The sequence below is a fragment of the Rhinichthys klamathensis genome, unplaced genomic scaffold (genome assembly GCF_029890125.1).
Source record: "Rhinichthys klamathensis goyatoka isolate OS25496 unplaced genomic scaffold, OSU_Roscu_1.1 h1tg000401l_1, whole genome shotgun sequence".
In the NCBI taxonomy this organism is placed as follows: Eukaryota; Metazoa; Chordata; class Actinopteri; order Cypriniformes; family Leuciscidae; genus Rhinichthys; species Rhinichthys klamathensis.
In genome coordinates, this window is record NW_026606902.1 from 511,733 (window position 1) to 527,650 (window position 15,918).

The window sequence follows — 15,918 nt, forward strand, 5'->3', positions numbered from 1 at the left end:
CAATGGGGTCCAATGTTGTTTGGATACAGTTTTGGACTGGAGGACGATTTACATTTTTGAGTTAACTATCCCTATTCTATTTCCCCTGCCCTGAGTGTTCAATGCTCCTGAGATCACTGTTGTGTAAATGAACATAAACAAGGTTGTCAAGTCACTTGTCGCTGCAGATAAAACCTCCCTGGTGGCCCGCTGGTAGAACAAGACGATTCAAAGTTAATCCTTAGAGTATTTAAGCCAATAAAAACACACACTCGGTCGGAAAAAGATGACTTGTGTTTGAGTGGCTAGACCCTCACGCTTCTGTGCGATCACAAGCAGTCAATGTCCTTTTATTGGACATCAGCTCACTGCTAGGAAACTAAGGCATAAAAACTAAGACAACATTTCAGTGATTGCTGCTGTATGTGAACTGGATAATATTTCTAGTCACATGAAGCCATTAAAAACGTTTGTCGTGTAATGTCACATTGTCAAACATGTCTACTGTATGTGTATCAAAGTGTCTGAGCTTACATCAACATGCCATGAAGATTTTATGCAACTCTGATACTGCTCATCAGCTGATCATCTATTATTAGTTTCTGTTATGTATACGGCCTACTTATTGTAACATGATCATGGGGTCATGACTATATTAAGGGGGTGCACGTACCCCCCAATATTTAGATTAGTGGTTGACTGATGGGTTCACATATTGATTCTTAAATTATTTGGCATGATTCTTGCATGCACCTCAAATGGAATACTGCATGATTTAATCATTTTCAGTACAGAAAGAATTTGTACAATGGCAGTTTTAAGCTTGACTATATGATTGTCATTAAGGGGCTATGACCAACCAATCAGAAATAATTTCATTTTTTCACTTTTAAATAGGTAAGTTTTGATACTTACTATTTGCTTTTTTATTAAGCAGCTGTTTCTTGAATTCACTGTTTCGTGATTTCAAAGATCTGGGTTTCCCTGCACTGAGTTTAACTCAATGACTTTAACTCTCTTGCAACAGACAAACCCAAACGCAGGTTCTTTCAGCATTTATTCCTTTAAACTAAGAATTTTTATTTATGCTTTTATTTTAGATTACTAATTATATTAGGGGCTAATTTCTATTTAATTACTAATTTGCAGACACTTTCCCAATAGTTCCAATGTCAGTGGTAATAAATTGCAAAACTTGAAATTCAGATATTAATGAGAGTGAACTAAAATGATCTGGGGTGAATATTTCTGACCTTCAGATCCTTGTGAAATTTAATGGTAATTTTAAAATGAGCAATTTGTTACCTTAGCCTATTGACTTAGGCTATCAAAGGAATAAGTAGGCTACTAGTATTTAATGAATAAATACTAATTGAACAGATATAGTCACTTTGGCTATAATATCTGACCTAATGAAAGGAATAGGTAGCCTACTTGTTTTTTTTTTTTATAATAATTAATTAATACAGTAATAACATTTTAAAGAGTCAATGTTTGTTGCACGGGTTGCCATAATAGACGACTGTAATATCTGAGACGAGAGGGATTGCAATGTAGCTTGACTGTTAGTGGTCCCTCACAGACTAATTACTAAGGTGTTTTTCCACGGGGAGGAGCAACCATAGCAAAGTAGCGTATTAGACATACACTTGCACTTGGAAAGCGAAGGCACAGCGCGCGCTCAGTAGAGAACGCTTTCGTTACATTTCAACAGAACGTTAACTTGCGTTCTCATTTATTTTATAGTCGCGTTTTAGGTCTAATCTGCATTGCTTTCTTGGAGAAGTTCGTTCTCGAGCTGTTGTTATGGTTTGGAGGGCATATTGTTGAGCTAAATATAAACGCATAGTTGTTATGGAGAAATTCTTGAATGCAAAGACAAATAATGCATTAAATTGTGCGCTGTAATTCTAATGTTAACAGCACAGATATCGACAACAATGTCACAGGCTGAGGTTGACATGGCTGGTCTTGGCTTCCCGAAGTTGCCTGCAGGTTTGGACGCGGACTCGTTCTTCCCAGTTCGCCTGCCGCCGAGACGGAGGAGACACTCGGCAAACTCCAGGAGAAATGCCTACAGGTTTAACAAACTCCACTCCATGGACGTGGAGTCCCAGGAAAGACTCGCGCCTTTGACAAAAACTCTTTCGTGGTCAGCCGACAACATTTTATCGGAAAGTACCAACGAGGAGAAAAAGACGGACTCTTCTCCTCCAATGTCACCTGTCTCCAGCTCACCACCTGAGACGCAAGACTCGGACCCGAGACCGACTGGTTCCTGGGCCACCGAGGAGCCCAGCGCACAGGAGGCTGATGCCAGCTCGGACTCCGATGATGAAAGCACCCAGAAGAAGCTCGTTTTGTCAAGAGCCCAGTTTGAGAGTAAACGCCAGCAGGAGGAAAAGGATGAAGTCGAGACTAAAGCTGTGGCGACTTCACCTGATGGAAGGTTTCTGAAATTCAACATTGAGATCGGAAGGGGGTCTTTTAAGACAGTCTACAAAGGCTTGGATACGGAGACCACTGTGGAGGTTGCTTGGTGTGAACTGCAGGTAAGGATAGGGGTCCTTCTGTCGGTTGAGGTTCGCCTCACGCAACCCAAATTGTCTTATGGCGCCCCTAGCGAAGTTACACCGTGATAAAAGGTATCTTTTCCATGTTAATCAGAGTTTTTGTCCTAACCAACCACGACGGCGAGATTCTATTTTAGAAACTGTTTCTATTTTTCTGCGACGTCGCGCTGGAACAACAAACAAAAAGTGTGGCAATGATAATCTCAGGTAGCCTACTGTTAAACGTGCTTTTTTTAATATTAAAAGCATGCAATCTGACGTTTAATATCATTTAGTGCTCCCAGCTTTGTAGCTAGCAACAATGGATAATTCACCTCAGATCTTAAAAAATAAACAAATGGAAACAAGAACGTTCAAACTGTGAACAAACAAGTGTATTCTTTGACAAAGATTGTTTTAGTAACTAGCCTATGTATTTTTTAATAATGTTTAAATGGTGTAATATTTGTGAATTTGATAATGTTGCCTGATAGTGCCGTCAAGAGGCTACTCACTTGCCGCACGACTCCGCCCACACGCTGTTCTGATTGGAATCTTATCGCATCGCGTCTGGTTATGGACACGGTGTAACTTTTAAACATAACACTAAGGACTTTTTTTCTGTAATGTGATATAGATAAATGATGACAGTAGCCGTGTGTACTTTGGTTTTATCGATACTGTCCGATGCATTTAGGAGACTCTAACTAACTTTATTGGTTCCTAAAACGTTGTTTAAAACATATAAAAATACTACTACTAGACCCAACCTTTTTCTTGGATCTCATTTGAGGGGATGTCTTAATTGTAACTAGCAATTACAGCATAGATGTGTTGCCTATTGGAGCCATCAGGTCAGTCAGTAAAATTGGATATTGCTATAAGGACCAGAGTAAGTTCTGTATGGTCAGAATCTTGTGATGATGATGAGGAAGGGTGTAGGCCTATTTTAAATAATGATAAGCATTGATAGCATTTAGATTGTCTTTGTGTTATACAATGACTTCACCCAGCTGATAGGCTCACCCTATGATGAATGGATGAATGTATTTGTTATCTTTGCACTAGTAGGCAGATTCCCTCTGCATCTGTTCTTCACTGGAAATGATACTGATGTCACATATTTGCAAGGCAATTGATAGGTTTATCAACATGTGACATTTCAGTCTAATCAAGGCAGTGGTTTTCTTAAAATTAAGATGTCATTTTGCAATGATGACACATTGAAAATGCATGATCTCATCTACTCACATGGAGAGCCAGTAGGTTGATTAATGTAAAAGGCTCTATTCAGGAATGGCTTGCTCAAGGTTATGCATGTTGCATTTTTCAGTGGTAAATATAGATGGGTTATTTTATTTTTATTTTCACCTCAAGTTTTTTAAGTAAGTTTTTTCTAGTTTAATACTTTGTGTGTGTGTGTGTGTGTGTGTGTGTGTGTGTGTGTGTGTGTGTGTGTGTGTGTGTGTGTGTGTGTGTGTGTGTGTGTGTGTGTGTGTGTGTGTGTGGATTGTCAAGCAGTTTATAACACGGATAGTCCAGACTCTAAATAAGCTTATTAGTTTATAATCAGCACATTGCTTGATACAATGTTAATCATGTGGATCAAATCTGCTGGATCTGTTATTTTTAACTTTTGAATTAAATTATTTGTTATTTTAACAAATTGAATTAAAGGTTGTAGAGTGTCTGATATAGGCCTATCCTTAATCTTAATTATATGTATGTGTTCTGTTAGCTATGCGTTCACCTTGAATCCAAAATCTAGAATTCTTCTCCCAGGCTTCCTTATGGTGTAATATACAAGGTGTCATGACCACATGTGTGATATGTGATCACATGCTGTGGTTGATAGACGGGGTCATATTAGTTGTCAAGTAAAAAAAATTCTGCAAAAACTTGCATACTAAAACATGTGCACACTACAGATGGAAATGGCCACCCATCCGATTCTAAGCTTTTCAAATCTGTTTTGGGCTAATTCAATAAATCACTATATGTGGTTCTCATTTGGTGGATCGCAGGTTTGGATGGGATGCCAAGAAAATAAACAATGCTAAATGCAAATAAAAATATGCAATTAAACTGTATTTAGGATAGCGAATTACTCTAAATCAACTTTTTAAAGGGAGGAGAAAATGCTTCCCATATTGTTGGTGATTGACGTCAAAGGTTGAATGTCCGAACTCTGTTTTTCAGGTATCACTTGGTAGAAGTTAACCAAATTAGCCAGATCCCAATGTGAACAGTTTGGGTAACATACTCTCATCCTCAAAAAATATGAACAAATCTACGCCTCTGAAAGTAAACACGACCCAAAAGACATTATACACACACACACACACACACACTCAAAAGTAGTCATGCCATTTACATATTTCTACTCAAATGATTTCTGTTTACCCCTTAACGTTAAAATGTTATGGACATTTTTGTTTACTTTTGTAAAATAAACAATTTTGGTACTGTGTTGGGTCGAAACTTTATGTAAATTGTGGGTCCTGAATCAAAACCACTACTGTACAAAGAGCTTAGCATAGACTATTAGACTTCAATTCATGTATTTCTTCATTTGACTCATCACTGCGCAGGTGCACATTACTGTTGTCGTCATTCATTGCCAGTGGCACTTTTCTTGGACAAAGCAGATGATGATCTGTCAACACAGTTTCTGATGAGTGCTTCTTTAGCTCATTTCTTTTCCCCTTGATTTATTCTTGCAAATATTGCAAAATACTGGATATGTACAAAAAGAAAAATCTGTAATGTGAACGTAGCTTTAGAGGAGGTGTTGACTGTTAGAAAAAAGGATGCTTGTTAATCTTTGAACAGCCAGAGAAGTGGTTTTGTGACTTTCCAGTCTACCGGCCCCTGGCCACTCATAGAGAACTTGCTTTCCCCACACAGTTTTATCCGAGAAAGCCATTCTTTGGCGCCACTTTATCCTGCAGTTCATTGTTCTGCCTGCTCATCTCACTGCCTGTGGCGTGCTCATTGAGCTAATCTTCTTGAAAGAGTAGAACATTTATTTTACCCAGAATGCAGTGCTTAATTACCTTGGTCAATGGTCGTCTGGTGGAGGAGAGCTGCCATGGTGACGGTGGCTTGTGACCGCTTGAGGATGGGTCCACGCTCTGTGAAAATGAGACAAGATTTGCTTTGAGACTTAAGGCTGCTAATAGGATTGACTGAAGTCTTTCACTGAGACTCGGCGATCTCTCTTTCACGACGACTTACGTGAAGGGAGATCAAAGTTAAGAATGACTTAACCCAGAGCTTGGCTGCACTGCTGCTCATTCAGTGCATGTGTAGGAATGGCCCTTATATGTGTGTTTAAGACCCAGCCCCTGTGACTTGTGTTGAATCGGTTCACGCTTTTTACATGTTGGTTGTGTTTTTTTTGTGTTTTTTTTGCAAATTTGTTTCAGTAAGATATTTATTGTGAGACATTCTTTACAAATAGATTAGAATTGGATTGCAAAAGTTTCCTTTATATTCTATAATATATATTGAGAACTCAATATTTGCGCACTGTTTGAGACGCAGCTTTCGGATGTGTGCACTGTGCACACACACACATCTTCTCACAGCGCGCTCAAGTTCTCTTTCGCACCTTCTTGCGCTTGAATGTTTAAATTGACAAGGATTAAATGAGTTTACCAGTAGTTTAAACACAGATAGTAAACATGTGCGGTTCAGGTCTCACCTGCGCTCGCGTGATGGCGGCACAAATGACTGGTCATATTAGAGCGTACGGCACTCGCATTGAACAAAGTTTAGGGGAAGCCAGAATGCGAATCCATCGACAGGAAACACGACTCACTGTCTATTTGACGCATAATTATTTTCAACAAACCATATTTTAAATGCGTATGTGTCGTCAGATTTGAGATGAACTGCGGTGCAAGTGCGTGCCGAACAGTGGGTGGAGAACGGTACAGTTCGATTTTTTCCCCGAAAACCATTACACCCTATTTATAGTTTATAGTATTATTAAAAATGTATATATTTTTAAATATATATATCAATCAACATCAGATATTTATGAAATTATTTATATATTAAATGTTAATGTAAATATGCATAATTAATTTGTCTTTTGAACATATAGACTAAATTTTACATTCTTGCCTATCTCTCCGCCTCATTTCTGCTGCTCACTGATTAGAGGCTGAGCATGCTGTGGATGTGTCTAATTCATCGGTCCACGTGGCCCAGCTGTGGGGTCTGATATTGTATTTCCTGTAGAGGGGGGCGCAGGAGCGGAGATGCTAGAGACTCACATGTCTGTCAGGTGGTTGGGCTGGATAGAGATAGAATGTAATTGACAAGCCGGGCTGAAAAAGAGGCCATTGGCCGCAGAACTTGCGGGGGAGGGTGGAAACAAGTATGTCAAAGTGTGTAACAGATGGTCTATCTATGGTGTGTTCATAGCTAGCTTAGGGTCAGCCAGTTGTGTGGGTATAGGTTAATTTAATGAATTCAGAAAACCTGTGCAGAACTGAAAGCCGAGCTTGGTGCAGCTAAAATGTAAATGAAATATAATTTGTAACTGCACAAAAAGTCTGTAAAAATAGGCCATCATGTATATGTTAAGGAAGGAGTTGTCCATATTGATTTTTAACTTATAGTTGCATTTGCTTTAGGATTAATGGAAATGTAAAATATTGTGAAAAATATTCTTGTATTTCTTTCCCCGGTGTCCATTCATGTCTAAATTATTTTTGGGGATTTTTGTCTTGCCATTGTTTATTTTTCAATAGTACAGCACCAGTATATCTTATTTATGGCTAAGTGCATACTATTTATTTGCACTTGTGTTATAAAAAGGGGCTGCAGGCTTGTGGCTTTTGAAGGTGGATTAACTCCGAAAAAAATCGTTCCCTCACAAGCATTCATCATCTTTCTAAGCTGCAAGCTGCATAAGAGTTTGCCAACTCCCCAGCTTTGTATAATGTAATAACCAGCCTGAATGTCTCTTGAGTTTCTCTTTAAAATGAACTGCTTCACACGCAGTCCCCACCTATTTTCAATGTAACCAATTTTCCTCTTCGTCGAGTCAATGTTTTGACATTATTAACTGTGTGATTACAGATAGCAGTACATGAAATTCGTAATTCTGATGGCTTGAATACAACCCATTGTAGATCAGCACAGCAGGTGGATTTCACCAGCTGATCCTGCTCAATTCACACCCTTTATCTCACGTATTCCAATGAAGTCAGACTTGAAAAGCATTCATAAAAGGATAAAGGGCAACAACAGCTGGTGAAAAGAAGATTTGTTGCCCAACACATCATTAGAGTGCCGAGACCGTCCCTTGCTTCGCCACACGTTCTGCTCTTGAATGACATGTCACGACTCCTCCTTTTTCGTCATTCCAAAAACTTCTCGCACAAAGCCTGTGGCCCGAAGCTCTGTTGTGGCATCAGTTGCGCAGCATATCCGTTTCCCCCCCAGCCAACAGTGAGACTTTATCTTGCTGCTTTTTTTAGATTTTCATGTGACATCTGACAATGAAACTAAGGTTGAGGTCCCCAGTTTTGTGGTTTTTAGTCCATGTCTGTTAACACGTGAGAATCCTGCATGGTTATAGCATGTCATCACTTTCCACATGCTTGACAGGCCACTTAGACAGAAACCATGCTTTCCGCTGATTTACCTTGTTTTGGATCTTATATTGCAAACTGACCTTTCAACCAATTGTGTGGCCCTTTCAAGCCAAGTGATGATAAGCTTCCCTTCTAACAAAAGTGGTAAGGCAAATTCTGCAACTATGGAAATATTGTCCTTTCCAACATTAGTAGATGTAGTAGATGATAATTAGTTGTGTGAATCAGCAATGAGAGTGACGGTGTGGTGAAGAGCTGAGTCCCAGCGATGAGATGAGTCCCAGCTTAGGACCTAAGCAATCCGACTGGTTCAAAGCACGTTTTATGGGTAATCACTTTAGTGCCTGGTTACAAATCAGACAAAATCACTTTATATATGTCGTTTGACCTACGTTATAAAAGCCATTAATGTCTTTAAACTTATGTTTCATATACTAGTATATAACCGAAGCTATAGATTGTGAAATTAAATGTTTCTCGTTCTTAGTGTTTTCATAGTTAGCTTATATAGTAGCATAGCATACAGCTATCCGATGATCTAGCAAGCCAAATCCTATTCCACAAGACCCTTACTAAACCAATCTTTGAGAGATAGAGAGATCTTGCTGAGTTTTATAACTGATTTACCTGGATATTGGATAAATGGATAAAAGAAAAAGACAAACACCAGTGAATATTGTTCTGTGGTATATTTGAATTACAGCCATGAATTAAAAAAGCTTTGACATGTCAAATTAAATTATATTTTGTTTGTATCAAAATAAAACTTTCAACAACCTGAGATTTGAAATATTAGTACAATTCAATGTCTATACAATAGCTTTCTGTATTTCTGCAAAGCTGTTTGTTCCTACTGTGAAAAGCGCTATACAAATGAATGCACTTGATGGCAGAAAACTTAAAAAACTGCTTTAAATGTTTTTACAAACTTTTATCTTATCTTATCTACATTTACATGTTGTAATTGAGCAGACGCATTTATCCAAAGCGACTTACAAATGTGGAATACAGCAAGTGATTCATCATTAAGAGGCAAACAACGCAAGAAGTGCTCAAAATACAAAGTTTCAGACATTGCTTAAGCTAGACAAGGGAGGGATTAAAGGAAAAGAAAAGGATATCATTTTTAAAAATGTTTTATATGAGGTTAAGTGCTCATAGAAGAGATGCGTTTTCAGCTGTCTTTTGAATGTTGTCAGGGATTCTGCTTTCCGGAAGAAGGTGGGGAGATTCCACCAGCAAGGAACCGTGAATGAAAATGTTCTGGAGAGTGTGCCTCTCTGTGATGGTACCACGAGCCCTCATTTACCGATCGTAGGCTTCTGGTAGGGATATCTTATCTTGTACATATAGCAGCGGGATTTACTGTAGCTGTAGGCCTATAGCAGCGGGATTTACTGTAGCTGTAGGCCTATAGCAGCGGGATTTAGCATTCTACATAAAGCTACCACACAAAGCTAAAACAGCTCATGTTAGCTACAACAAGTTATCGCGAGAACCGCTTAAGATCTAAGCTGGGACTCATCTCTTCACCACAACGGCAGCAGGCGGCCGTGTCTGGTTCTGGATGCCAACATTAACATTAACTTTCATATCAAAAACTCCATATTCATGCTTAGGGGGATCTTGGAGATTATATCGCACATGACCTTCAGTCGAGGTCAAATCATTTGTTTTAAACATTCATTTAGTAAGGACGCATTGAATTGATCAAAAGTTACAGTAAAAGCATTTATAGTTTTACAAAAGATTTTTGTTTCAAATAAATGCTGTTCATTGAACTTAATTCTGTGGAAAAATGTATCAGTTTTATTATAATAAGAACCATCATTAATAATTGAGCACCAATAATAATTGATTATAACTGATTATTATTTTAAATTGTTATAATATTTCACATTATTATTATTATTTTTATTTTTTTTATTATAACAGCATAAAAAATATGAAGTCATTATTTTAAACTTTTGGCCAGTATAGTGTAGATCTATTCTAAAGGTACTTTTTGTGACTTGACCTTAGCTAATATGTGTACACATAATATCTCCAAATTGTATCTTTTGTATTTGCAAACAGGGCTTTTGAAGTTGATGGTTACATGAAACCTTTCCACCTGTTTGTACTTTAAACAAGACACATCTCTGCCCTGCCCTTGTATCTTAATGTCAGCAAGACTGGGCAAACCAGACACCAAGCACAGAGAAATGCTGTTCTTGACATGTTTTCTGTCTTTGTTCCATTTAATGATTAAACACTGCCTTTAAGAGCATTTATGAAAGAGAGATGCGAGGTTATGGGCAGCAGCTCTAGCCTTAAGTATTATTGAGACACAGACACATTAACAGTGTTTGTGAGCTGGCGGTGTAGCCTAATACACTTCTTTATCCAAATATTAATTTAAAGATTTTATTCATGTATGCTTTTTGTGAGCTTTTTGCTTTTCTATGCTTTTTTTGTTTTTGCATAAATTTCGCCAAATAATTTTGTCAGATAAATACCTTAACTAAGTTTAGTATTTTGTTCTTCCCTCATATTTAAAACTTAAAAAAATATAAATTATTTTCCTCATATTTTGATGGATTAATCAAACTTGTAGGGTCATTAAAACAAAACAAATATCCCCTCCGGACATCACTTTTGGCCACTAATATACATGTTTTACATCTGGATATACAGTATATATATATATTTTTTTTTTTAACTTTTCACTCAATATTCCCTAATAAATCATTTACTATCAAGTATCAAACTATCTATTCATTGTCAAAGCTGTCAGTAGAATTTGGAGATGATGAAATTGGAGAGATTGAAACTTTAACTAGCCAAGTGGAATCGGTTAATTTCAAAATGTCCAAGAATTCTCCCCTAAATAACACATACAAATAAAATTAGCTGTGGTTGGTCACTTTCAATCAGATTGTGTCTTTCTGTTAAATCGGGCTGTTTTTGACAAAAAATAAGGTGCTGTATGAACAATGGCTTTATGTCTTAAGTCAAAAGTACACAACATTAGGTTAGGACTTCACCACTGTAAATCACGAGAAGAGTCTTGGCTGAACCAGACGGAAGAAGTTTTATTGGCTTTTTGCATTTGGCCTCTAGACTGTGTTATTCTTTTATTTATATAAATGTCTTTTCTTTCTCTCTGAAAATGTGTTATAATTTACAGTTTCCTCTGACATGGACATTTCCCAGATATCACGTGTCAGTGAGGAGCCAGTGGGATTAGCAACAGGTGAATGTAGGATATTCACAGACTCTCTATTGATACTATCTCATCACATGCAGATCTGTTGCTGTTGGAAGTGGGCCAGGGCTGGATCGGATCTGTCTGGACTAATGCAGTACCTGCTGTGATATTATATTCTTTTCTTCCTATTTCCTTGTGCCTCTTTGAGTCCAGCTCATAGAATTAGAATTGTCTCATCTTCTTGAAGATGTTGTGATGTGTTGCTTCCATAATCAAGTCATGTGTTTACTTCCAAGTCTCATCTGACCACGCGTCATACTACAGATACAGTCTGTATGAATGAGATAACACAAGCAAAATAGGCAATGTATACCATTATCGCTGTTGCCTAACCATTAATATAACACTCCCTTCCTCAACACTGACAAAAATACACTCATGACATTGAAACTTTTTGTGCATCTTTTGTACACAGTGTCTGTAACACAGTGTCACTACATGTTTTCATGCAGTGACTTAAAAGCATGTAAACTGTGTATCTTTTGAGATTACATCAGAGCTGGTGTTGTCATCCTCTGATCGCTCGTTTACAGTAACTAGAGTATTTTAGTACAGAGTGTTCCATTCAGATGAGTTAGAGTCAGAGGAACAAGACTGTTTTATATCTGGATCTCTAGTATGGCCTTCACAGTGTGCATTATATTTTCAATCGAGGTGTCAAGAAAATATTTTAATTGAAAAAAAAAAAACATTATATGGAAATTAATTAATCATTACACTCATGAATCATGAGTACACTCATGGGCAAAAAAGAAAAAATGGCATCCCAAAAAGCTTAGCAAACTTTAAACAAATGCACTACTTAAAAAGCCAAGTTTTTGGCAGAATATGGGAAGTTGTGTGTGGAGTGATGAATCACAATGAAACACAAGTTGCATGTTCGATTGTCTTGGAAAATCTGCTAGGAAATATAATAATAAATGCATCTCTACCACAGTGAAGCATAGATGAAGAGAGCCTTTTTAGCTGCTGATATGTGTGAGATACTTCACTGTGAAAAGTCATTTAATGCTTTGGAGATACAGGAGAATATTGAAGAATGGCTTGCTTCCAACAATTGAAAAGTTGTTATCTAACAAGGAATGATCAGATGTTTTTTTCAACAAGACAATGTTCCTGTCCAAATGGCAAAGACAACCAAGAAGTGTCTTGAGAACAAGTCCATCAGGCTAATGTTTGGCAATTTCCTCAGAGTCCAGATTTTAAAACCTATAGTCAATATTTGGTCTCACATTAAACTCAAACGTTAACATTGAGTGGAACAACACTGACTCTTCTTCCTGTACAAAGCTGTCTGCATGTTGGGGAAGGCTATTCTGCGCTAAGTTACTTTATCTACAGTATTTGTGCACTTCTTGCTAATTTCCTGACCTGTGATTTGTGATTAAAATGGTTAAGACCATTAAAAGACCATACTAAATATTTTGCCATTTTTGCCTTGGCCCATTTTTTTCTTTGCCCAGGAGTGTATACACTGAACAAAGGAAGGAAACAAGATAACGAACAACTCAACTACAAACAGGTGTGTAACCCAAATCAAGTAACCAAGGCTACTAACAAGGAAATCAGACAGGCAGGCAGGCAGGGTCCGTGTACCTTTGGATAATTTGTTTTCTCGCTTTTGTCTTCAAAATGGAAACATTAAGAAACTGTTAATTTATCACATATTCAACCCTTCTAATGAGCATAATACAGTAATCTCATGTTGGATAAAATCCTAAAATGAATAAACAACTTGAATATTCGATCACTACATGGCCTGGAATGAAACACCCCTTTCCAGTGAATGGTCAACCAAACATCAAATATCAAACTGTGCCATCATCAGTTGTTCCTCAGTTTTGCGCAACAGAATAATAGTCATCCGCTGCTATAGTTGTATTGATTCTTAAAGGGTTAGTTCACCCAAAAAATGAAAATCATTAATTACAGAAAGCTCTCAGATTTCATCAAAAATATCTTCATTTGTGTTCTGAGGATTAATGAAAGTCTTACGGGTTTGGAACGACATTTATTTAGGAAATATGAATGTAGTGTACCTCACCTCTGCTCCCTCTGGTGATATTTCATAATCCAAGTATCATTTCATTTGGTCATTCATATATAGGCTATATATATATATATATCAAATCTGTTACAGGCCACAATTGTATGGAAATCATGGTTTTGTGTTTCAGTCAGATTGGATTAGATCATATAAGAACAAGTTTTAAAAATATTAGATTATACGTTTAACGTCATTCAGTATGCACTACAATGATGGTACACTACAGGATGCAATAATTCAGCTGTGCAAACTTGTCTTTAGATGCATGCATACAAATTACACACGCCCCCACACATTCAAACACACGCATTCTCCCTATGCAGTAATGTTTGTTCTCTTGTACGCACACCCTGTACAGTTCACACATTCATTCTGTCTTTTGTAGGGCCTTGGCTGCTCGCTGTTTTGTTTCTGTATAATGAAACAACAGAAGGTGTCTTCAATGGAGGGTGAGAGTTCACATTTAAATATATTACCCAATTAGAACATGTGACCACACTGGATTCAAACACAGATTAAATCTCAGCTGTACTTAGTTTAGCTGATTTAGTCAGTGGCTAAGCAAGCATGGAGGATGACAAGTTTTTAGGTTGTTTGGGTTCTTATTACTCTTACCAAAGCTTTAACTTTATGGTTTAGCACTGTTAAAAGAGATAATTCACCCCAAAATCATGTTGTTTCCAAACCTGGATGATTTAATTGTGTGGAACACAAAAGAATAAATTTGTTTCCACTGTTTCTGTTCATACAATTGAATATTTTGAACTATTACCTTAAGGACAAAATTCTAGCATGTTACTATTTTTGTAGTATATACTGTACATAATATGCAAATATCTACTTTATATACTTGACCGACTATAGTACATTTATCCAAATGTGTATCATGCATCCAGAGCACACTGCAACTGACTTGATTTTTCTTTTTCAATATGATGAGTCAAGGTTAATTCGTTCTTATTCACTCAGGTCAAGAACAGTGCACTAATGCACCTTCCTTTGGGAGATCTTTTCCGGAGGATAATCACTTCGTAATTTCACAGCATTGATATTATCAGAGGTGATATGACAAGCATGAATCCCAAACCGAGGGTTGTGAGTGATGCAATCAGTCTTGAATTACGCAGTCATATTATTCTGTTAATCCCAGGTGAAATGTCAATAGCTAAATGTGCTTCTAATTGATTTTTGAAATGGCCTCATGCTGCGTTCAAGTACTCCTGGATCATTTATGAGCTTATAATTACCATGGGATGTGCGTTCAAATGATTTTGGAATTGAAAAAAGAATGCAGTGCAGTGGCCAATTTGATATTTCTTCCTCTCTTTTTAAAGCACTACTGTAGATTTTGGTCATACAAGCCTGTTGCTTCATTAACCAGCTAGATGTTTAGTATGCTTTAGCGAGTTGTATTGCTATTCCACATCAACGGTCAACATTCACAATTGCTTAATAACTTATGATCAATCCCATTTTGTTGCCGCCATAATTCTTTAGTCGACATGGAAAGTCCAACTCAGAAAATTTCTCATAATTACGATAGCTTCAACATGACTTGAAAGCAATAATTTGTAAGAGGTCATTTTTGACCGCTGAGTGCGTCAGCACTCTCTAGTAAAAAGTGCTTTGATTTATTGCATTAGTGACAGTTCAAACTCTGATAAACCTGATGTTTGTGTTCCTTCATGTGAAGGAAAAATCATTATCTCTTATTGTTGGCATTGCATTTAAATCTGTATTCAATGTCATTTTGTTTTTAAAAACCATGGCATTGACATTTATTTCTGTATTCCAGTCATGGTGACCGTGTATCCTCGGTTGAGCTGATGTGTAAGCTCATGCTTCATGGACACAGTGTTTAATTTCTAGAAACTTTTGAAGCTTTATAATATCCAGAATAGGATGCAGATGGATATGGATGGACAATATGCTATTACATTGATGATTTAAGTTAGGCTTAATAACAGAGATTAACAAGCTTTTAATCAATTTAATTTAGAGAAAGTTGGAAATTATTTCTAACAAAATTATGACTGTTTTGGTGCAAAAAAAAAAAACTTTTTTATATATTATAACAGTATAAGTAGACTTCAGGGCAAATATGAAAAGCTACACATGTGTACAGTATAGTTTTAAAAAGATAAGTGTCAAGAATATTTGGCCTTGTTCTTGAATTTGACTATCATTTACTTGAGCTCTTCAGTATACAGAACTGTGCAGGAAAAGTTATTTACTGAAGCATTTAAATGTTATCTAAAAAAAAACAGTTTGATCTACGTAAAATATGATCAAATGCTTATTATGTCCTTATTCTCAGGGCCCCAAAAAATAACTATCACTTGATTTATTGATGCTTTTTATTATTATTATTATTTTGTTGTTGTTGCTGGCTCTGACTTTAACTGTTATCCGGGAGAATGTGGTAATCTAGTCCAAGTGCTGTCAGAGGCTCCTGGGAAATCTTATAATAGGGAACAT

General features: G+C 37.0%; 1 protein-coding gene across 3 annotated transcripts in view; it reads left to right on the forward strand.

Annotated features, from left to right (window-relative positions):
• The first annotated feature begins 1,623 nt into the window (after window positions 1-1,623).
• Window positions 1,624-15,918, forward strand: part of wnk4b (WNK lysine deficient protein kinase 4b) — a 63,261-nt gene continuing 48,966 nt past the window's right edge. For 2 of the 3 annotated variants that reach the window (XM_056234617.1, XM_056234618.1), the window contains exon 1: window positions 1,624-2,531. In XM_056234617.1, the coding sequence (XP_056090592.1) occupies window positions 1,893-2,531 (639 nt within the window). In that variant the 5' untranslated portion in view covers window positions 1,624-1,892. Of the gene's footprint in view, window positions 2,532-12,856; window positions 12,916-15,918 lie in introns of all 3 variants that reach the window. The other variant, XM_056234620.1, reaches the window with a different exon arrangement.